General features: G+C 40.9%; 1 protein-coding gene across 1 annotated transcript; it reads left to right on the top strand.

The window, feature by feature from the left end:
* The first annotated feature begins 416 nt into the window (after positions 1 to 416).
* LOC139468671 (transcription factor E4F1-like) lies at positions 417 to 24359 on the top strand. The gene is made up of 15 exons (XM_071250797.1): positions 417 to 491; positions 1552 to 1839; positions 2826 to 2916; positions 3781 to 3985; positions 5595 to 5721; positions 7022 to 7100; positions 7533 to 7815; positions 8803 to 8883; positions 17477 to 17635; positions 18026 to 18090; positions 18473 to 18645; positions 20195 to 20412; positions 20856 to 21054; positions 21436 to 21581; positions 23149 to 24359. The coding sequence occupies exons 1-15, from the start codon at positions 437 to 439 to the stop codon at positions 23530 to 23532; spliced, it is 2553 nt and encodes an 850-aa protein (XP_071106898.1). The 5' UTR covers positions 417 to 436; the 3' UTR covers positions 23533 to 24359.
* Positions 24360 to 25410: the final 1051 nt, after the last annotated feature.

Raw genomic sequence — 25410 nt, 5'->3', positions numbered from 1 at the left:
ATTTGCAATCACATGGAACCTGTTTCTAGTTTATTTTATATGAAATAAACAATGTTGGCGGTTCGAAGTAATCGGCTAGTTTTAAAACTAGTTTTTAAACGATGATTGTCCTGTCTTAAACGTTTGATTGGCATTCTAGGAGTAAATAAGAAAACATACTTTATGGATAGCAACTTCTGGTTTGTTGCATTTAGCGACGTTTAGATGTAGATTCTCTCACCGTTTCCTCACTCCAGCTTGATAACGGTGTAAGAATATACATCGAAACGTCGCTAAATGCAATAAACCTGAAGTTGTTCCGGGCTTAAACGAATGCCCTGTAGTAAATCAACCATTTTGGGTCTTATACGGTCCCTTCAAGTGCGCTTGTTCACGAACACTGCCGGAGTTACCCGAAGCCTTTCAGTCTCCTTGCTGGTTGTCGCAAAACGCCGCCATGAACGAGAGCGACAAGCCTACAAACGACAGTTTAGCTGCAAGCCTGATAGAAGGTTTGTTTGTAGCAGACGAAACTTGTAATATTTCTTTAATTGCTTTTTGTCAGCTCCTGATTAGGACCTACATACTTCAGTCATACCAGTAAACGCTAAAATACAACCAATTCAGCATTGTCCTAAATTCCATTTTGAAAAGAACTCCGGCGAAGCCGAGCTTCGTCGTTTGGGCCTAGTGCTCAGCTGGTGCTCACATCGAGATGTAACATGTGGAGATATTTTAGGGTAATTTGCTGACGGAAACCAACATTTTATCAACCACGATTATAATACTATATGGTAAACCTATTTGAAAAAATAGTAGAATGTATATTCTTACAACATGAAATATATTGGTTAGCGAATATAGGTTAGACTGTCGTATGGTTGGTTTGACTATCCCTCCTCAGGCCTGGAGGTTGTAGCCCACTGATAGTGGGTTTCATGACTTGGAGAAGTATTGTTTTAGTATTGTATTGACCGTTATTGTTTGTTATTTCATCGTCGATTAAATAGTTTTCATGACTATAGATTTACATTGTTTTTACTCCTGGAAAATACCACTCTAAATTTATTCTTACAACACTAAGGAGAGCATTAATTCCGATGTAAAAAATGTATCATAAAGTGTTTAGATCTAGAAAATGTATGGGCCTATAGTGTTTATATGGTCCACAGCTTTTATATCATGATCACGTTGTTTATTTTTTCTCAGGGTTTCATGTCAACTTCTAGAACAAAACCAATAATTAATGCTGGATATATTTTATTACTGCTACATTTTTTTAAAGAGCTTGGATTCCTGTGTGAGAAATAAAGAATGCTTGTATAAAACATACTTAAACATCAATGGAGAAATGAATGAGGTGGTCCGAAGCCCAATTTGTTGGGTCGGTGATGCTAATTGGTGATAATCTGGTGGTTATGCGGGCTAAATAAAATGGCGCCAGCTAGACGACCGAGAGTTAGAGTGTTGTTTCCCTTCAAACATCCATTGAGAAATCTATAAGTGATTGTTTTAGTCAGAAGTTCTTTAATCATGTTTTCTTATTTTATTTATTTTGCATTTTTGTTGTAGGAGCTGAAACTGACAATGACAGTGATGAAGACATTCATTACTGTAAGAAATGCAAAAAGGTTTTCACCAATATTCAGGCATATTTGGAACACAAGATCCGCCATGATAATTTCAAGGTGACATATGCCCGATCCCACAAGGATCGTCGAATGGTGCTACCCAAGTTAGTCCAGAAGCCAAACAACCCACCTCAGCAGGATGGAACATCACAAACACCAATGGAGAATGGCCAAGAAGGAGACAACACAGAGGGAAATGAGGGGAAGGAAAATCAAACTCGAAAGAGAAGTAAGAGCACATTAGATCTAGATATTCAGTCTTTATTTAGATACTATGGTTGTAATGACAATTTCACAAAATAGAAACATACAATACACAATGTGATAAGTGTATATTTTAAAATATTGGAAATTTAGAATTTTCTATCAGAAGAGAATAGCCAGTCCCAACAGAAAGTTACCAGTGCTATTGTCATTAGTAACTTTTAGAAAAAGGAAAGTAATAATACTAATATTTGAGGTTTTTGTTGTACAAATGTTTCCGCCATTTGTTGCGACGAATAGCGATTCTGTATTCCCATGTTAAAATGAACCATCATGAAATGTGGCTCTGATTATGTGGATTTCATTTTTTGTTTGTCAGCAAGCTCTATACATTTTTCCTATATTTAACAAGGCAATCTGTCTAAGACTGAAGATGAAAGTTAACATATCTTTGACAAGCATGTTAATGAAAGTTCTTAAGAGTTCTTCTTGTGGTTTGAAGAAATTGGTAATGATCAGCCTTCTCAGAAGCAAACACCAGCTTCAAAGTGGAATACCTCTCAAACATCTAACAATAGAAAAATAGACTGTAATATTGTTGACTTGTCACAATATGAGTTTGAACATAAAGTCAAAATGGCAAGTATTAACTACATTTAACATAGCTGTTTTGATTGATGCTTTGATCAATTTCGTTCATATATGTAAACGTTTGTAGGAGACATTTTCATTGATTATGTGTAGTCTATTGTCATTGTCACTTCATAAATACCCGGTAGGATGAGATGGTAATGTGGCTGTTAACCTTCTAGCGCCTCACAGGCAGCTTGCTTTGTATATTCCCCAGGGAGCTGAGAATGAAAATAGAGTGCTCACTGATCCATTGACTGGGGTAATAATGTAAGCGCCATGAGCACACAAGCTGGTATGGAGTTTGGCGCCATACAAATGGACTCATTATTATCATTATTATAAATATCAATTGATTTTACCTAATTTGTTTGATTTCAGAACGCAAGAAGCGTCAATCCGAGGTAGATGTTCAACTCATTGCAGAGAGAAGTACATATATTTGTACCAGTTGTGATAAGAAGTTTCACAGGTGAGAATGTGAGGGGTTTACCTAGCCTTGCTCCAAGGCTGTACTGTAAGAAAAATCCATGGATGTCTAGTGATTCTATCCTCGTAATAGGCAAGTCTAGATATGTGGACATCTAAGGAATCCAGTCTCTTATAGGGACAACCTGTTCTTATTATTTACATAATCTAGAACTTATGATTTAAACTAATAATTATTGCCTTAGAGACTTGTGCAAGTCTAGGGTTTACCCTTTTTTCCAGGATACTACCAAAGTATTTGTGTAGTCTTTTGCTTGTTGCATTTGGTGATTTCCTTGTTGGAATCAAAACCTAATGATTGAGTGAGGAAATCTTACTGATACTGTCTGAAAATTGATTTTGTATCTTATTGGAATAGAAGCATATATATTTTACATGCTGACTTCTCTTGTATTGGCTCCAATGATTCAAACAGCTGTACTCTTTTCCATCTCATAGGACAAGCAGTGCATATTATTTACATCCATTCAGAATTTCTCAGTGTTAATGCATATAGGTCACAGTTGTTGACATCCAGTAAAATGCTGCTGTGCATTTCACAAAAGCAGTAAAAGATTCTTGTTTGTTGTTAACGCCTCACTCAGTAATATTCCAGCTGCATGACGACAGTCTGTAAATAATTTAGCCTGGACCAGACAATCCATGATTAACATCATGGACATCGATCTACGCAGTTGTCATCAATATACTTTATAGAACTGAAAATTTGTTCTGACTAAATGTATAAATTCCATGTGGTGATTGCAGTATTGTTCATGTTATTTGCACCACCTTCTAATTTAAAAGTCAAATTTGAAAGATTCAAATGAGTTCTGTCATATTTGTTTATCAATATTTTTGTATAAAGGGAGGCTACTCTGCGTTGGCACATCCAGTATGAACACACCAACGATGATGGGGATGATGAGGATGGTGAGGATGTTGATAGCCATGATGAAGATGAGACATACACGGTCAAGAATGACCCAGAGTTCAAAAAGGTCAAGGCCAATGAAGAGGATACTGCAAACAGGCCTTACAGCTGCGAACACTGTGGGAATAGGTTTAAAGACGTAAGTGTTGGATGTGTCCTGAATCAGATATACCCTAAAACATTACAGGCCTGCATAATCATGTTAATAATAACATTACAAGCCTGCATAATCATGTTAATAATAACATTACAGGCCTGCATAATCATGTTAATAATAACATTACAGGCCTGCATAATCATGTAAGTAATAACATTACAAGCCTGCATAATCATGTTAATAATAACATTACAGGCCTGCATAATCATGTTAATAATAACATTACAAGAGCACTTTGAAAGTCCAAAGTTGATCGGACAGGTAACTGCCTTGTTTTTCCAACTCAAATGTTGTTGATTGTTTTAATTTCTATGCTGAAAAGTTTATTTGATGAAGGGTCGTCCAGACCCTTTGTATCAGTCCCACTTCAGCAATACTCGCTGGTACAGCAATTTGCTTCATTGTAATTTGGATAGGTAAGCTGGGGTCTGTTTTTTCCTTATTTCTCAATGGATTGTAATCAATTTAGGTAGAATCTCCATGTAGGATTTTGCACAGTTTGGAAGAACATATATATTTTAGCAAACTGTGGGATATTGCCCCCTATTTTTAGCACATCAGTATTGTATTTTTCAGGGGATTTTCTGAACATTTACTGGCATTTATGTAGACCTGCTCAGAGGCCCATATTAGGCCCAAAGTCAACAGATGTCAGTAAAACTTCCCACATTGGAATTACAAATTTCCCAATTCATGTTGTATAGTAATAACTTTGTAGAAGGGACACTGACCAATTTGAACAAAATTATTATTTTTTCCCAAAAACTTGGGAATCCTGGACTGCCCCTCCCACATCATTCTTTTTCTCATCACCACCCTGTGGAGATGTGTATTGAGTACATTTCTATATTTTGTGTGAGCTACCTCCTCATTTGGTCCCTTAGTCCTTGCGCAACAGTTGACAGCTGCACACCAGCGCAGAAAGACGATACTAAGTACCTATGTGTGTTACCCAGTACTCTGTATCCTGAACATACAGAATAACAATTGGAACCTCCTTCCTTTGTTCATTGTCATTATTACTTGGGGTCTCCGGACTGAATACCCAGTGGAGGGTGTTCTACCTCGTCTGTAGAGACTCCAGTCTTCCACATTAAAGTTGCCGCCTTGTGCACGTGATGTCTTAGTATTGGTTAGAAGATTCTCTTATGGATGTTGTCAATTGTTCCTCTTCTTGTCTCAGCATGCTTCAATCTCATGGGCGTAATCGATAGCTTTGACGAAGCGTTAAAAGTGATGCCAAGCTGGCTCACTCCTCTAGCCTGTCAACTCGAAGAAAGAGAATGATGTGGCAGGGGCAGACAGGTGATCAAGTCGTAGAAGGTCACAATGCACAAGGTTACAGTGCGTGACCCATTTGCATGGGTGGTGACCATGGTGATGCTGGGATGTCATTGGGTGAAATGTTTTTAGAAGCTGGAAACTTTATTCAAGCATGTTTCCACATAAGGATCGAAAGAGAAAGGAAGAAATATGTAGTGTGCAATAGGTTAAGTATATAAATTTACAATTTAATGTAAAATTTATATTTTTTGTGATCTCAGTACCCTAAAGTTTCAGTGTCTTTCATGCAAATATTTGTCTTTATAAGGTGAATGTGATGAAGACACACATGTTGACGCACAGCAACAAGAGGCACTTCCCATGTAGCATTCAAGGTTGTCCCTATGCATTTAAAACCAAAGGTTCCTTAACAAGGCATATGAGGAGACACACAGGTTGGTATTATTGTTGTAGAGAATATCTTTCTGAAAATTTACCTCCTAGTGCATTGGACCCATGAAGATCCGGGTAGAGAATAGGTCTTCAGCAACCCATGCTTGCTGTAAAAGGCACGGTGAGGCAACTAACAGGATCGGGTGGTCAGGCTCTCTGACTTGGTTGATGCATGTCATTGTATCCCAATTGTGTGGATCGATGCTCATATCAATCACTGGATTGTCTGGTCCAGACTTGATTTTCGATTTTCGAACTGCCTTCATAAAAGGAAGAAAATTTATGGAGGTCAACTTCTTTGTTATGAGGAACACAACGTTTTGGAGTATATGCTTACTCCTTCATCAGGTGAATGAATGCTATGAGGCAGAAAGCATATATACCGATATATGTACATGTAAGAACAACAAAAGTAATAAGATAACAAAATGGCAGGGGCACAAGCAGTATAAGTCTCAACCCCTGAGGATGTATATACCAGATCCCCTGCAACTGTGGCCACCAGTACATTGGAGAAACCCTCAGATCCCTCAACACCAGACTCAAAGAACATCAGATCTCTGTCAACAAACTAGACCTGAAATCCGCTATCTCAGAACACATCCTCAAGGGCCAAGACCATAACATCATGTGGGAAGCCACCTCTCTACCAACAACAACAACTGGCGACAAAATAAACTACAAGAAGTTATTGACATCAGGAGCCAGCCGTGAACCGTGACCAGGGAACCCATCTATCTTGTGCTTGGGACTTACTGCATTGATCTTTGTCAGTGCCCGTTGCTATTTCTAATCTTCTACCTATCAGTGCTAATTACCCCCCCAGCCTCCTGTTTGCCCATTGTCTATTGCCAGTTACCAATAAGCGCTAATTACTGTAAAGTGTTGGCCTCCCTTGTCTTGCTAATCACCTATCAGCACCAATTATCTGTCGGCTTCCCTTGTTAAGATTCCACCTTTTGTTATCTTATTACTTTTATTGTTCTTACATGTAGATATATATGCTCTCTGCCTCATAGCATTCATTCACCTGATGTAGGAGTAAGCATATACTCCGAAACATTGTGTTCCACATAATAAAGAAGTTGATGTCCATAAATTCTCTTCCTTATGTGTATCACTTCTAAATGCCCCTCAAAGACTTGCTGTCACATAGCTGGAATATTGCTGAGTGAGACGTTAAACAACAAAGAAACAAATCCTACATATGGAATAAGAATGTATTGTGACATGAAAGTCCTGTAATGTGATTATCATCCTTGTATGATGTTTTTTCCTGCAAGTGTGTGTTTCTCTCTGCAGGTGAACGTCCCTATTCCTGTGAGATGTGTGGGAGAAGTTTCACGGAGTCAGGTGCTCTCACAAGGCACATGAAGTCCAGGTACAAGCTCTCAACAGTGCAGGCAATGCAGCCACTAGATTATGTTTTCCAAATTCATTTCTTACCCCTGTGTATTACAATGTGTGCCAAAAAGTTTCGTTCTGCTAACCTGAACTTGGCTCTTGGCATCATTTTCAGTCAATCTTGGTGATATAATGTGGATTTTGATTAACTTAGCTCATTTGGCTGAACCAAGTTTTACCAGACTAGGACTTCAGACTATATCTTAAGTCGCAGACTGATTGCTGTCTTTTTCTTTTATCACCAACAAATTATTACTTTACCTTATCCTTATACTAATTGCTCATCTAATAACATTTCCGAAAGGTAGTGGAAACTACGTGAACAGTGTTCCCAGAGAACAGAAGTAATATATATGTAGTCTTAAATGATGGATCAACTTGATGAACTGTATGTATGTCACAATTCCAGAACCCCCTGCACAGCCAAGAGCGATGCCGACTTGCCAAGATATAGAAAAAAATGGGATTTTGTACCCAACATCCCTGCTGTGATAAACATGCCTACTGACGGAGACGGGGGTGTTCAGCTCCTGGAGTCAGTGGACGCAAGCAAGGGCTTTGTCTATACAGAGGTGGCATCCATCATCCAGTCCGTCGTCGCAGACGTTGTGGCAGGCGAGGAGGGAGAAGGAGCCATTCACCAGGACACAGATCCCATTGAGCAAGTCATTACAGAGGTGGCAAGTTCACAGGTAAATAAGGATGTCTTGATTCATCACTAGACCAATCCTGACTTGTAGAATAACTTACTGTGGGGTTTATTGTACAAGCCAACTCAGTATGATGCTATGTAGTGTGGTTAGCCAACTGGTTTAAGCGTTGGCTCGTCATGCCGAAGACCCGGGTTCGATTCCCCACATGGATACAATGTATGACACCAATTTTCCGGTGTCCCCCGCTGTGATATTGCTGGAATATTGCTAAAAGCTGCAGAAAAAACCATACTCACTGGTTATTCATTGTTGAGTGAGTGAGTGAGTTGGGTTTAATGCCGCTTTGGAGAGTAATCTAGTTATATCACGGCATGCCAGCTTAATGTGGAAGGATTATGAATTTTTTAATGTAGTGGTTTGCAAGATGAAAATATTTATACTGCCAGGAAAATTGCAAAACTTGGGTTAAAAAATAATTTCATTAAGCCCTTTGATCTTATGATACAAAAAATGAAGCTTCCATGAAAAGTAGGTGACTCGTTGTCTTACATGGAACACCCATTAACTCTACTGGTAGTTAACCCAATAGTGTTCGACATACTCTTTGAACTACAGATTAGTTCACCATAAAATACATGAAACAACAGCACAGTTTGATCTGTGAAAGGGATTAAGTTATATTCAGTTTACAGTTTTGGGCTGATTAGGCTTTTCTCCGTGTTGACAGTTTAATAACATGAGTATTTTGAAGACCCTTATGTATCACAGTGGCTGAGTGCTGAAGTAAGGTTAGACAAGTTGATAGACATGGCACATATCTATACAGCTGTTGAGGAAGTGTTTCATCATGTTCATATCTGAAAATTGGATTCTGTGCCTTTAACACATGTTCCTGGTGATGGAATACTGACTGGATACTATTCATACCTTTCTTTTATATTTTCTTGATGTTATGAATGTGTGATTTTGACAAACTTAGTAAATTTACAATCATCGTCTTGTGACATAACTACACATGTGTTTTAGGAAACGACCGTGGATCTGGCCAGTGTGACTGCAGAAGAGGAAGCCATTAAACTGGAGAACCTGCTCCCAACACAGTGCAGGGTGAGTGTCGGCTGGTGCAGTCTGCACGACAGGACAACCAATGTGGGAGTACTGGGACGTCCATACCACTCCAACACTTGCTGAAAAAGCTTACTCTTCAGATTTTAATTAATCACTTCTGGGTATATATACAAGATGTGTCATAGCGTCATGCAATATTAGATAACCTACCATGTGATATGGTCCTTAAATTGTCCACTTGGTGATGCGTTTTAATCTTTTGTAGGCATGATTGTTCTGTCAGCAAAATTGTATTTAAGAAATAAACGATGATCAGGAGTTGTTTTTCATACAATAAAGCACTGTAGGGAGAATAAACCATGAGCGGCTGCAGTGTTTTATTGTATGGAAAATAACAACCACAAGTCGTTCATTTCCTATAAGAGATATCAACATTTCATACAGCCACTTTAAGGATGTTAATAAAATGTACAAGCTTTAAAAATATTTACCCGTATTTAAATAAATTACATTAAGTAATACGTTACCACTGTTATACCGAGGCTGTTGTCTCCCACAACTGCTGCTATAGCGAAATCTACCACAGAGATCTCAATTACCTCATGCAGCACGTGCGTAGCCACCTAGCTGCCATGTGACACCCTTCACTCTTGTCTCCTTCGCTTGCTTAGCAAGACGTGTAATCCTCTGCTGAAGTGTTCCTCAAATATTCGGTGATATTTATTATAGTTTATTCTCTAATAAACTGTGCTTTTATGGGGTGTTGCGGTAGCTACGCTTGGTTATAATTCTCCCGCCAAACGGAGAATTTTTCCCGCCCTTTTTTTCTCTATACTTGCGGGGTTCGCGTATGCACTTTGTGTTTTACGTTTCCCCTGTTCTTGTATGTTTTGGGGGTTAACATCACTTATTTCTCTTTATGTTAAATGTGTATGTTATATGTTCACATTGTTCGTTTATTTTCTTGTGAAAATGCTCGTTTGTGAATCATTGTGGTGCGTGCGTTGTAACCATGTTTTGCTCTTTGTTCATAGAATTAAACAAACATGTCTGACATGGAAATGTCTCCAGTTGCGACCCCCTCTACCCCAGCTCCTCGGTGTTGCGGAGTTTGCCGCAAGTTTTTGTCGTCCCGGGATCCCCACGATCGTTGCCCGCGGTGCAGGGTTCCTTGCGGGGACACCCGGTGCACACTGTGCGAAGGTCTGGGGCCTGCGGAGTTTGAGCGGTACCGGCTGTACGTACAGTCCGTCTCCACCCCTGTGGTGGCCGGTTTGTCCGGTCGGGGTCCCCGTGCGGGCACCACCTCCTCGGCTGCGGCGGATCCCTTGGCGGCCCTCGGGCTGTCTGGGGATTCCGTCGACGCATTATTGTCGAAACTTGTGGACTACAAGCTGGCGGCCTTATCGCAAGACGGGTTCGGACGCGGGGTCCACCGGTACGGCGGCGGCTGCCGTGGTTACCGGTCCTTCCCCCGAACCGTTGCTTCCGCTATCGGTTAAGGACCGCGTGGCCATGGTTTATGACCTCTTCGAGGACATGCCCAAGCCCCTGCCGATACCGCGGGGAATCCACGGTTCTATGGGTTCCTCCGAGGTGTACGATGAGACGTCCGACAAGGCTTTCCCGGCATCAACCTTGCTGCGCGGGATTTAGCCTTCTTTGGAGAAGGCCTTCGCGGCTGCCTCCGGTCGGGGTCTCCCGTTACCTCCACCGTCGTGGAGAAAAGGGTCTTTCCCGGTACATGACCTTGCCTTTCCCGAGGCTGGTCCTTCCGCGGAAGCCCATGTGGAGCGTTTGGGGGTCCGTGCCCCACCGTTTGCCACGGTACCACAAGGTACCTTGCAACAGCTGGACACCCTCGCTCGACACTCCATGCTGGCAATGTCTCACGGAGACACATACCTGGCTGCAGCGGCCAGTCTGGTCGAAGGTTCTCCTACGGACCGAGACCAGCGCATTTCCAACTGCTTGCTCGGTTTAAATGCTTCCCTGGAGTACGTTGCCGGGGCTTCGGCCTTTATTTCCGGCACGTGCCATTTTCTTCGGCGCCAGTCGTATCTGGTTGCTTCAGGGTTGGACGCTGCCAATCAGGAGGTGCTCCTTTCGCAGCCGTGGTCTGCTCGGACCCTGTTCAACAACAAGATCCCTGGGGTTCTGAAGGAACAACAGGCCGCTGTGTCTGCCGAGGCCTCTCGGCACACACTGGATCTTGTGGGGTCCTTGCATAGGCGCCTGGGTGCCGCTCCGAAGCGGAGCGCGCCCCAGGATGCTGCGTCTGGCAGGCCTAAGGGTTCGGGTTCTTCTTCCTCTGGGAAGAAGCCCAGCTCTGAGGGCTCCGGTAAGGGTTCTCAGCAGCCCTTTCGCGTGAAGAAGGGGAACTGGGGGAAGCCCAAGTCGTCTAAGGGCGGCAAGGGCCCCTCCAGGTGACTCTCATTGGAGGGGTTCGTATGCCAACAGCACCAACTTCGGTTGGCCCGTAGGCGAGCCCGAGTCACTTGGCCCTGGACAGTTGCGCCTGCTGCAGCCTGTCAGGCCCCCCTCTCTTTCCCCAGTGGGAGCCAGACTCCAGACTTACTGGGAGAATTGGGAACAAGTGTTCGACGACCCGTGGGTGGTCAACACGATTCGGTACGGCTATCGGCTCGATCTCAAAGCGAATCCGCCGCTCACCGTTGCCCCGTCGGCAGGTTTCTATTCGGAAACCGATCTTCCCTTCCTCGCCGATGCCATCGGCAGGTTGGTGGGGAAGAGGGCAGTTCGGGAGTTAGCTCTACCAGAAATAACACCGGGGTTTTTCTCCAGGATAACTCCAGGATATTTCTAGTTCCCAAGAAGGACAGTGCCGAACTCAGAATGATTCACAACTTGAAATCGTTCAACGAGTTCTACCTGCGCAAGCCGCCCAAGTTCAGAATGTTGTGCTTGGCAGACCTGAAAGCACTGATCATGCCGGCCGACTGGCTCGCTTCGATCGACCTGAAGGATGCTTATCTGCATGTTCCGATTCACCCGGATCATCACAAGTATCTCAGGTTTGTCTTTCAAGGCAGGCACTACGAATGGGTTGTACTCCCATTCGGTCTTTCATCCGCTCCCTGGCTGTTCACCCGGTTAACCACCCCCATAGTGGGGTTCTTCCACCGGAGGGGTGTCCGGTACTTCGCGTACCTGGACGACTCGCTAGTAGCAAATCGAATGACGGACACCCTGTCACGCCATCTCGTTTTCGCACGTCGGCTCTTGCAGCAATTGGGGTGGATTGTCAATCTCCCCAAGAGCGAGTTAACCCCTTCTCAGAACTTGCAGTTCATCGGAGGTCGGTTCAACACGGTGTCCCATCGCCTCTTTGTCCCCCCAGACCGGTGGCACAAGATTCAGGCGATGATTGCCAAAGTCTTAGCGGTGCAACAGACTGTTCACTTTTGGGAACAGCTGTTAGGGCTACTTGTATCAGCCCAGGCCTGCACCGAACGGAGTCGGCTCCAACTCCGCCCGCTGCAATGGTTTTTAATCCAGTTGTTAGCTACGGAGGTGCACAGTGCGACCGTCGCCCTCCCGGATCGGCTCCGACCGCATCTGGAGTGGTGGACGGTCCCTTACAATGTCTTATCAGGAGTCTCTATGCGGCCCTACCGGGCCACGTTGAACCTGTATACAGACGCCTCTCTAGTGGGCTGGGGCGCCCATCTAGAGGGGGAGGTGAGCTCGGGGCTGTGGTGCGTAGACAAACTAGGTCTTCACATCAATTGTCTCGAGTTCAAGGCAGTGATCAACGCAGTCAATCACTGGAAGCATCGTCTCGTCGACGCCGGGCTCATGCTGGCGACAGACAACACGACGGTAGTGTCCTATGTGAACAAACTGGGGGGAACCCACAGTCACTCGCTACTCGATCTCACGTTCGAGTTTTACGCTCTGGTGGACAGTGTCCCGTGCCAGATACGCGCCCGTCACATCCCAGGTGTGCGGAACGTACTGGCCGACGCTCTATCGAGGCCTCAGGATCCAAGCCCCACAGAGTGGATGCTGAACCCAGTAGTGTTTCAGTGGCTGTGCGAACGTTTTGGTCTTCCGATGGTCGGCCTGTTCGCAACGCGGTTCAACAATCAACTCCCGTTGTTTGTATCACCAGTCCCGGACCCGAGGGCCATCGATCACGATGCTCTCGCGTTAGATTGGACGGGCTTGGACGCTTATGCTTACCCGCCGACAGCGTTGATACCACACATTCTAAGCCGGCTCCGAGGAGTTCCTATTTAAGAGAAATGTGACAGGAAGCACATCTGTTGATTAAATGATTATGGCTTTTCACTTCCTCGTCCTTTGACAGGACGCACATTGTAACCATTGTGTTACTGTCAGCAGAAAGCTCCTCCAGACATCCGTCACCCGGATACTAGTACTTCATTGTGTTGACTCGCTGGCCTGAAATGAATAATTCAATAATATTGTAATATTATTCCTACTTCAATAACATTTTTTATAAACAATGCATATTCACCTTCTCTCAAAATAGTGCTTATTTAGAAAACAACATTCATCTCAAATAGAGAAATTTAAGGAAAATTAATCACAGTGTGTAACATTACATGCAACTTAAGAACAATCTTGAAAGAATCAATTCATCTGATATGTCGAAAACACAAACAGTATGTTCTTTGTAAACAGTAAACTCAACAGATGCATCAATTTAATGACAGTGTACTACAGCTCTTTATATCAATGTCACACAGAAATTCACTCTTGTTTTAATGAAACACGTTTTGATATTTGTATTACCGGTATGTATTTAATCATGAAATACTTTGTTTAGTCTGACCATGTTGAAAACATACTTTCGCTGAAGTGAAAATCAGGTGAAATATCACGTTTTGTCACACCTATAGTCAGTCTGTCTCATTGACACTATGGTTTTCTGAGTAAGGTCATGAAGATCACAAAGAAAATATAAGACTTGAATTTATTTTGTCAAATGCAATGTTTATCCCTTCATGTGGTTTACTAAAGTTGATATCTTGACTTGAAAATATTAACTTTGTCAGATCACAAGAAGAAATGTTATTAAACATATTTTATTGTCCAAAAAGACAAAGGGCAGCACTTATTACCGCCTTCTCCCTATATACAGTTATACATAATATTGCATAATGAAAATTAACAATTTACAGTTGAAGCTTCACATTGTGGAAACATAGTGCGCAATATAAATTTATATACAGTGCTCATATGAAGGATGTGTACAATGTGCTGGAAAGTGAAGACAGTGTGCATCTCATACATATGCTAATATTATACATTTCAGTATTGTATATAGATTTAACAATATTAATGAATAACAGTTTGGAAACAATAATATGCTAGCTACTGAATCTGTTAGTCATTTCTATAAATTTGTGTACAGACAAAAATATTTTTGTATTCAGGAAAACATCTAAGTTTGGATCACCAAAAAGAATACTATGTAGAGTTTTTTGTCCTCCAAGATTATCGATAGCTGTCAGTAATGTCTCCCTAAAATCATCATATAAGGTACATTCGAAGAAGAAATGGAAAGAATTTTCACAAGGAGCATGTTATACAAGGAGCATAAGATAAATTCATGCTATCATCGTTATTTGACAAGGAAAACAAATTTCTTCTATGTATTTATATTTTTTTATTTTTCTCGTTTTGATTGAATTATAAAAAAAATATCAAAATGATCACACCACTTGACTTGATTGAAATAAACTAAAGTTCTAAAGATTGTTAACAATAGTAAAATATTACACCCTAACAATATAATTATTGCAAAATGACACAGTAAGCACAACTTTATTCTTATATATAAATTGATATGATTAATAATCAATAATACACGGCAATTGCTTGCACAAAAGAAATCTTTTTGTTTTAAACGTTTCAAAACATGTTTGTGGATGTAAAACCAGATGGGTTTCACAATTAAACAAAGGGAATAAATGAGTTATGATTGCAATACGCATGGGAATTAAAAATAATTCTTTTGATACTTAAAGTTTTTAGTAATGTTAATATCAATTTATGCATTTGAAATATATTTGAATACAAACTGTTAAAGAGTTATCTGTTTCTGTAAATTATATAAAGATCACATGTAGATTGAACATTTACTGGACATTAATTAGTTGGGTTTTTGTTCATTTCATGACATGATTAAATTGGTACAGTAAAGTAAATATCATTTTGGTAGAAATATTAATTGTTACCAAAATTGCAGATCAAACTGTACTCTACTTTAAATTTTTACACACCCTTTATGTAATAATTCAGTTGAAATATTACACCTCATGCTATCTAATCTGTCAACATTGACAATCAAAATATCAACTGTTCACAATCACAACAGCACAAGTAGATCGAGAGGTCTAATATTTTATTGGAATGCATTTGAGTCCATTACAATTTACATCAAATACGCAACAGATGCAAACTTCTGATTTGTTACGATTGTAAATTCTCAGTAGGTTACAATTTGATACAGTGTTCCCGTTTACCGGTAATTACCAGTTATTTTACCGGTAAAATTAGGCTTGGACCGGTAATTCATCTGACTGCCAGTCCCTGTGGACTGGCAAATATAGTACTTATCTTTGTTGTTGAACAAAAAATCGGTGATATTCATATATTCAGATATAAGTTCATTTTTTGAACAATGTCTGCTTGTCTGTTACCATCAGGGTTTCCCCTTGTCATTTCTAGGTTAAATATCCAGTTGTATCAACTTTGTTTGAAAGTACATGTATTAAAAAATAAAGAGAATAATTGTGACTGTGTGAATGATGTATAGAGCTAAATAAGTTACTTCAAAGATGACATCTTTGCACTAAACATGAAGTTGAAAGAATTAAAACCAAGTAATTTTCATATGTTTTTTAATTGTTGAAAGTTGGGACTGGCAAAAATTAGAGGGGACTGGTAATTTTTAGAGTCGCCAGTCCACAAGGACTGGCAGTTTCAAAAGCCAGTGGGAACACTGTGATACATTATATCAACATATCAATTTAGTTAGTTTCTGACATATATCTAGATATGGTCAAAAGGTCAATATTTCGACTTCAAATACAACCCGCAAAGTTATTTAAACTCACAATAAATAGTTTGGCTTAATGGTGTGATAACAATGAATAATATTATTCTTTACAAGATTTCAGTAGCATTTGTATTAAGTCTCCTGAGCTACCATAAACTGCACTGGGAGTTACCAGGTGGTCATGGATATCTTAAATTGAAATCACAACAGAACAGCCAGACTCAAATTTATATCGATAAGGAGACCAGATAACAGTAGAATAGTTTGTCAATAAGAATAATGTTCAATACTTACGATAAATGTAATGTACCGGGGTGGTTAAATTGTCGCAGTTTGTCCCGATTGCGTGCATTGTTGACATCTCCGTGTGTTTCATGTGCTATCCGGCCTTCACCTTCTGCTCTCCAAGCCTCGCTTTCAAACCGGAAGTAGCGAAGTGTGAAAAAGGTCAATAGGGTAACGCCTAGCTAGGTGCATGCGCATCGAGTGCTTCCGCCTTGGTGTTTACTTCCGCTGGTCGGAAGGAACGCTGTGGTAGTCAGCCTCGGTATAACAGTGGTAACGTATTACTTAATGTAATTTGTAGAATTTTCCTATTCGGAATATTCTATAAGTAATACGTTACCACTGGGCTGCTGCCCGCCCGTCCGTCCCCCGAGCACTTGCTCTCGCAAGAGACAAGAGTGAAGGGTGTCACATGGCAGCTAGGTGGCTACGCACGTGCTGCATGAGGTAATTGAGATCTCTGTGGTAGATTTCGCTATAGCAGCAGTTGTGGGAGACAACAGCCTCGGTATAACAGTGGTAACGTATTACTTATAGAATATTCCGAATAGGGAAATTCTACAAGGATGACTCCCTGAATGGAATCTGCCCAAGACAATGTCGGACAATTCCATTTTATGAACGGGGGGGGTATGTTTGGTAGGTATTTCCCGTATATTCTCACAACTTTTACATCAGTTATCTGTGCCTTTCCTCCAAATTCCCGATTGTCACATATCGCCCCTTATAGGATGCGATCGTTCATCCTTTGCATCCATCTACACTGCCCAGCTATGTCTATGGGCAAAAACTCACCAATTTACGTTATCAAACTGCGAGTGCATGTTCAAATCTCTAGAAATGATGTCATGACAGAACAATCTTTTATCTTGAAATAAACCACGATTCGTTATGCTTTGTTCTTTGCGATTTATCACAAAGCTATCTCATATTTAATATTATGCAAATCACTTCTATTGTTTACGTTAATATTGTTTGCATGTGTTATGTGTATCGATCTGTTAAGTGATGGCTAATACTATCAATCTACATAGGTATCACTTGTTGCCATAAGGGGCGACTATGTTTATTGTAAAAGACGACTAAGGGATCAGGTGGTCAGGCTTGCTGACTTGGTTGATGCATAACATTGTATCCCAATTGTGTGGATTGGTGCTCATGATGTCAATCAATGGATTGTCTGGTACAGTCTTGATTATTTACAGACCGCCGTCATATAGGTGGAATATTGCTGAGTGTGGCGTTAAACAACAAACAAAACTTTAATGCCCCCCCTTGTGTTGATGGTTCCAGGTATGCAGGGAGGACTTCCTGACTATTGAAGTGTTGCGGCACCATCTCCGGTCTCATCTGGCCGACACCCCCTTCAGGTGTGGTTTATGTCATTTTGTGACGGAGAAAAGGGAAGAACTGCAAGGACACATGATGTCTCAGCATCAAACTCAGCTCAAGGTATGACTGACAACCATAAATCTAAAAGCCATTTCACAACACCAGTGCAAGAGACTTGCGTATTTGACTGCGAGAAAATATGGTATTAGGAATAAATATATCATCACTGGAGTCACTGATGGACATAACCTAAAGCATCTAAAATGTGTACATTTTTAGTTCTAGGTCATTGCACTCATCAGTAGAACTTCCCTAACCAAAAGTTTGTATTTCAGACTTATGAGAAAGAAATATTTCCATCACACTGTTAATATACTGTTTCAGTATGTACCTACTATGTTTTATGGTCCACTAAAAAACAGGTTGATCTCATACCAAAGATTTGCACATCAACACTTTCCAAATTACAATTATCAGTGATCTTACTGGTTTGATTCTTGTTTTTTTCAGGGATTTGAAAATGGAACAGTAGTGGCAGAAATTAAAGAGAAGTCTTACAGCTCTAACGATCATAGGTAAACATACCATATTCAATAAGTAGTACAAGCAATAGTTTTACAAAGGACACACTGTTTTCCTGATATCCTTTTTTTGAAAATTTCTGCATACCTTTTTGCCTATTGTTTCATATATGATAAATATTTTTTTTAATATTTGTATTGGTTTGTGTATCAGGTAGGATACAATCGAGAAGAAATAGTGCATTAAGTATGACATCAACTAGATATACTTCAACTTCATATACGGCACTATACAAAGTCATTGACGATAGATTTTATGTTAATTTAACTGTGTACAAAACCAGCTGACAGCAGAATGTGTGATCTGGAGCAAGTATGAGAGCATGAGTTTATTCTGATGCGTATTCTGTTACTGATGGTTTTGTCCTGTGTGTAGGAATGCCCAGATAGCACTGAGACAGCTGCTTGAGCTGCCTACACCGTGTACTGCCGTGCCGGAGGGAGACTCCCACGCCATGGGCTACGCCAAGTCCCTCCACAAGTGTCCGGCCTGCTCCCGGACGTTCAGGGGGAGCAGCTACCTCAAGCAGCATATGAAGAGTCACACAGGTGGGGGGAGATTTGTCTTCTGTGTTGGGGGGTGGGGCACTTTTCTGTGAACTTCTAGCTATGAGACACAGGTGGATGGGGAGATTTGTCCACTATGTTGGGTGGTGGGGGACAATTTAGTGGTGTAATCTGTGATTTTATAGTAATGAAACACAGGTGGGGCGATATTTGTCCACTATGTTGGGTGGTGGGGGACAATTTAGTGGTGTAATCTGCGATTTTATAGTAATGAAACACAGATGGGTGGTGAGATTTGTCCACTATGTTGGGTGCGGGGGACAATTTAGTGGTGTAATCTGCGATTTTATAGTAATGAAACACAGGTGGGGCGATATTTGTCCACTATGTTGGGTGGTGGGGGACAATTTAGTGGTGTAATCTGCGATTTTATAGTAATGAAACACAGGTGGGTGGTGAGATTTGTCCACTATGTTGGGTGGTGGGGGACAATTTAGTGGTGTAATCTGCGATTTTATAGTAATGAAACACAGGTTGGGGCGATATTTGTCCACTATGTTGGGTGGTGGGGGACAATTTAGTGGTGTAATCTGTGATTTTATAGTAATGAAACACAGGTGGGTGGTGAGATTTGTCCACTATGTTGGGTGGTGGGGGACAATTTAGTGGTGTAATCTGCGATTTTATAGTAATGAAACACAGGTTGGGGCGATATTTGTCCACTATGTTGGGTGGTGGGGGACAATTTAGTGGTGTAATCTGCGATTTTATAGTAATGAAACACAGGTGGGTGGTGAGATTTGTCCACTATGTTGGGTGGTGGGGGACAATTTAGTGGTGTAATCTGCGATTTTATAGTAATGAAACACAGGTTTGGGGCGATATTTGTCCACTATGTTGGGTGGTGGGGGACAATTTAGTGGTGTAATCTGTGATTTTATAGTAATGAAACACAGGTGGGTGGTGAGATTTGTCCACTATGTTGGGTGGTGGGGGACAATTTAGTGGTGTAATCTGCGATTTTATAGTAATGAAACACAGGTGGGTGGTGAGATTTGTCCACTATGTTGGGTGTATGTGTGTGTGGGGGGGGACAATTTAGTGGTGTAATCTGTGAACTTCTAGTTATGAGACACAGGTAGGTGGGTGGGTGGTGAGATTTGTCCACTATGTTAGGTGCGGGGGACAATTTGGTGGTGTAATCTGTGATTTTATAGTACTACTTAATGAAACACGGGGGGGGGGGGGGGGGGGGGGGGGGCGATATTTTGCCTGACATTAAACTAAACTGCTGGGTAAAAGAAAGTATACACCCATGTTTGATGGTGGCTAAAATGAAACAAACAAGACATGCTTATTCGATGGTGTTGTATTTTGGACCTTATGTTTGCAGTGTTTTAGCAGCTGTTTTCAGCCTAGTAATACTTTGTAAATTTGTTATGGTTTGGTATGATCCAGTTTTCAAGTGTATGCTTTCTTTCCTCAGCAGGTTAGTAGGTCTTTGCCGGAACTTCAGAAATATTTGGATTTCTGTTCCTATATGTCATCTATAAGTATCAGATTTATGTTGGCGGATTGATCATTTTTTCAGGGGATCGCCCGTATAAGTGTCCAGTGTGCCTAAAGACATTCATAAGTAAAGACACTCTAAATAAACACATGAGTGCTCACAGTGAGGAACGCCATTACAAGTGTGGAGAGTGCGGCAAACTTTTTAAAAGAATCTCACATGTCCGAGAACATCTCAAGATCCACAGCTCAGACAGACCTTTTGCATGTCGAATGTGTGAAAAGGCCTTCAAAACTAGTGTAAGTTGGTTCATGGCTAAGTGTTAATGTGCATGTTCTGACCATGAAGAGTTTACCAATCTGCTTGATGGTTGATAGCAATTCGTAGAACATATCCAGTTTCATTGGAATTCTACCACATGTATGCTTCTCAAAAACTGACAAGGACCACCTGATTCTTTCATATTGCTATACCGGGTAGTTACGCTGTCATGGCGTGACAGATTAACTATAGTAACATGAAAGAATATCAGGTGGCCCTTAAATCTTTTTAGGAGTAAATACGTTGATGTAAAGGCTGGACATGATACATGTTAAACTTGATAACATATTGTTTTAAAAATGAAAATGTATCATTATCGATTATTTTATAAGAACTTCCAACATGGTTTATAACACTGTATTGTTGATAATTCTTTGATTTGAGATGACAAACAATGATAGATGTGATTTATTTTCCTCAGAATGCCTTGAAGGTACATATGCGTACTCACAGTAATGTCATGCCGTATGAGTGCCGCTACTGTCATCGACACTTCCGTGAAAAGGGATCCTTGGCTCGACATTTGAGATCGCACACTGGAGAGAAGCCCTTTAAATGCCAGTACTGTAATCGATCCTTCTCTGAGCATGGCACACTCAATCGACATCTCAAGGCTAAAGGTAAGCTTACAACATTTTCAAGGTTATCTTACAAAAATTAAAAAATAATGTTTGTCTGTGTTATGGACATCATTATGACCTAATTACAAAACCAGTGCTAAGATATTTGTGTCTGAACCAGTAAGATTCAGTATATTACCATTATTTATTTTAAGCCAGCTTGAAATATTTTGGCAATTGAAAAAAAATCATTTCAAGCCATTCGTAACAATTCATATATCCTCAGCCTGAGTATATAACAGAGTAGACCGAAGTCGGTGACTACCATCAAAATGGACTAAATGTAATTTAAATATGAAATCTTAAGCAATGACAATACCATAAGAGAGACTAGAGAGTGGCTGTCAGAAGGCATCTGTGTAGTGTGTACCATGATTTCAGTGCCCTGCACCAGGCAGACCGGCCGCGAGACCCTCGAGGAGGAGGAGTACCCCACCGTGCTGGCCGAGTTCTCCTCCGTGGTGGCGGACACGCAGCACTACCTCATCCCAGAGGAGGGAGAGATGCAGGACGATGCTCTCAGTCAGGTGAGTATTTACAGACTACAGGCCTCGGAACGGGAGAGAGGGTTTCAGATGGGTTCATTTTCCATGACTGATTGTTCTTCAAATTACCCTAAAGATTTTTTTCAAATTTTTTAATGATATAAAAGTATGTCCTTCAAAAGTTGTAGAAGGGTGCATCCATAATGAACATAGATGAATAGTTGGACACTGTTGTGTCAAATTCAAAGGGTCCTTAATAGTTGGCTTGTCCAAGTGTTCGTGACAGCTGAAATTCCCAGTGTCATTTACAACACAAAAAGAATTATGTCCTTGAATGGCATTTAGAAATGATATACATAAGGAAGAGAATTTATTGATGTCAACTTCTTTCATATGAGGAACACAACGTTTCGGAGTGTATGCTTATTCAATCATCAGGTGAAGGAATGTTAGGAACCAGGGAGTTCAATGATAATAAAAAAGAATACTGTTATACACATAGTATCTTCCCAAGAGTGTCCACCAGCCTACATCAAAGGTTGGATGAAAGCTACACTGTGATGTAGGCTAGTGGACACTCTTGTCTCAGGAAGATGAACACAGACAAGAGTGTCCACCAGCCTACATCAAAGGTGGGATGGAAGCTACACTGTGATGTAGGCTAGTGGACACTCTTGTCTCAGGAAGATGTACACAGACAAGAGAATTAGCCCTTCTACTCGTGTAATGCCAAGGCACTACCTTTGATGTGATGCATTTGTATGTTGACATCAGTGTTGATGCATGGTAGGTTCACATATTTTTCATTTGACTTATTAGCACAATTTTGTATTTGTACTTGTTATTTTGGATTATGGAAATCAGTTAAGAAAATTTGCCACATCAGACTTTGACATAACGCCAAACAGTTTTTTTCTCTTGTATTCATGTACATGTATCTCCGCCTGGCATTTTGTTCACTTGTTGACAACCTAGATTTGACTCAAACTCAACAAACACTTCGTATCAATCATAACGGTCTTTACTACACCATCGCCATAGTACAACTGTTGCCTCAACCGCTATCACACTCCTACATCATCCATTGACCAAGTTTCGAATACTATATGTCATCAACTTACCAAGTTTTGAATACTTACTCTAGAATAAATGATAGCTCACGACGAAACCATGGACGTCGCCATGTTAGGTCATGTGACTACTCTAGCTCCTTACACATAATACCAACTCCATGCATCACATGCAACTTACCACATTTTACATACATATAGGAATTGCTGTATCTAGATTGCCAAGAAGTTTGGTAAATCTGTGGAAATCCATTTGTTGTATGCTATCTTGTCCTTTCTGTGATGTTACATGGACACTGGTTCTAAAAAGGCAGGTTGTCCACGATTCTTGTTCAATGTGCTAAATTTGTTTCTCGAAGTCCAGATTTGATACATGCATGACAGTTGTCATGTTCAGGTCAATGTCCATTAAATCATTGCCACTCTTTTATAATCGTGTTGTTGGACTTAAATTAATAACCACAGAAAGAGTGCATCTTGGATATTTGTTACAATTTATCTGACAAATAAAACAATAATTTGTGTTTTCTCTCCTCCAGCATACAACAGAGTATGTGGTGGTCCATACGGACCTGGCTGAAACTGTACAGAATGTGGAGATCATTACAGAGGGAGAAGTTGATCCAGCAATACTCGACCAGGTATCTGCCGACGACGGTACATCATACATCGTTGTCAGCGACGGTGGCGACAACATCCGTGTCCTTGACCCTCACACAGGTCAAACCGTGGCTGTGATGCCCACAGAGTCCGATGATGGACAGACACTGACTGTGTTGCCTTCAGAGAATGAGATTGAAGCTGTGGCGATGGCACCACTGGCGGAGGATAGTGATGCCATTCAGCAGGCGATGATGGTGGCCAATGTTGTTGAGGAGGAGGTTGGAAGAGATACTGTTATCATCGAAGAGGAGGTCAAGTAGAACCCTCATTTTTGGTAAATGAATTTGAGAGAAAAAGTGTTTCTTGAATTTGACTCTTCTGCTCAGGAGTACACTTCCATCAACTGCCACCTGCCAATATTGCATTTCTGTTAAAATCAACATTTACATTCATTCATCAATCTCACTGACATCAGATTTTAGTGCTCACTGCTATTACACCAAACAAAGAGACTGCCTCCGCGGTCTAGGGGTAGAGCGTCCGCCTGGAGAGCGGAAGGTCCAGGGTTCGATCCCCGACCGCGTCATACCAAAAGACGTTAAAGATGGTACTTGTTGTTACCCTGTCTGGCGCTCGGCATTAAGGGGCTAAAACAAGGACTGGTCGGCTCTGAGTCATTATACTGTGTCTGAGTAGGGTATTCATGTTAAACTGCGGCATGGTATCTCAGTGAGCTAGCACCATAAATCAGCATCAGTCCGGACTAGTACAAGCAGCCACACAAACACACACACGTACATGCACGTCTATATATAAGTGCAATAATCTTGGATGCGACGTTAAACCCCCACCTCACCACCTACACCAAAGTAGTGGTAGTGAACACTAAGATCTGTTTTTAATGAGATTGAAGAAAGAATGGCATATTTTTACACCTGTCAACAAATGTATCTTTCTGCGGAAGTGACAATGAGGCTAAAGTCTGACTGAGGCTGGTGGTGTGACAGATTATATTTTGAAAGGTAACAGCTTTCACTGATGTCTGACTTTGACTCTCTCCATTTATGAAGTCTATTTATTGCATCCTGATATGTAAATACATTCAAATCAAGTGCTGGAGGCCATGATATAAATACCCTCTGTTTAATTTACCTCATACTCATATCTTTCTTCATGGAAAGTTGTACATGTACAAAGTGTAAAATGATTACAAAGTGTTGCCATTTTCATAATATAATAAACTCTTTTTACACAAAATGTTTCCAATCCTTTTATTATTAAATTGAAGAACTTGAGGATGTTCAGGTGAGCTAAAAACTGTCAGGCTTTCAAATGGAACAGGTACATATCAATCAGTGTTGAGATAATACAAGCAGTTCCGAGGTGAAATGATGCTAAATGGGGTTTAATGTCGCATTCAGGGTGCAGGAAAAGATGTTTAGTTGTAGGCCAGTTAGTTTGCAAAGGGCCAGTAACTTTTGAAAGGAGCAGGCCCTGCTGGCTGTAAACATATGTGTTCTTAACCCCTGGTTAAACCAATGTAATGATCCTGGTTATGGCCAGTAGACAAGGATCACCAGTGGGGCGGGTCTGAACCCACGACCAGCGAATCTTGGCGCGGTTAAGGTCCAAGAATTTCCAGAGAGATACAACAGTCGTTGCTACCCAGGATCTGACTGCAGTGAGGGGCTAATGCAGGAAACTGATTGGATATGACCACAAATGTAGGATTTATAGTTTGATAGTTTATTCAAATGTACATCTGTACAAATAAATCATAAATGTTAAGATACATTTGATCATCTCAACTAAAATGGACATATTTTTTATTTAATTCTTTTATAGTTAATTATTGCTAAGAAAATACTATTTAGGTCCTGTCCATCTCATATCTGAAACTAACTAACAAATCAAAGCAGTACAACAGTGTTACATAAAAGTATTGTTGCACTCAAAATTGACTCCTTGGAAGTTCCTTAATCATAAAAATGGAAAATGAGACTTCTTGATAAACTGGAAAACTTAACTTCAAAGCACTGACTGTAGATTGTCGGTATTGCATGCATGTAAAGGCGGGTGGGGTAAGTCCCACACATAGAAGTTTTCAACAAAACAATTAACATTAAATACAACTATTTACAAAAAAACAAATATCAACAGCAGGCAGAACATCTTAACTTCTGATTTACTGAAATCAG

Source organism: Haliotis cracherodii, unplaced genomic scaffold, assembly GCF_022045235.1.
Source record: "Haliotis cracherodii isolate W230 unplaced genomic scaffold, xgHalCrac1.p SCAF_2, whole genome shotgun sequence".
Taxonomy (NCBI): Eukaryota; Metazoa; Mollusca; class Gastropoda; order Lepetellida; family Haliotidae; genus Haliotis; species Haliotis cracherodii.
Note: the sequence above shows the minus strand (reverse complement) of the source record. Positions and strands in the feature narration are given on the sequence as shown.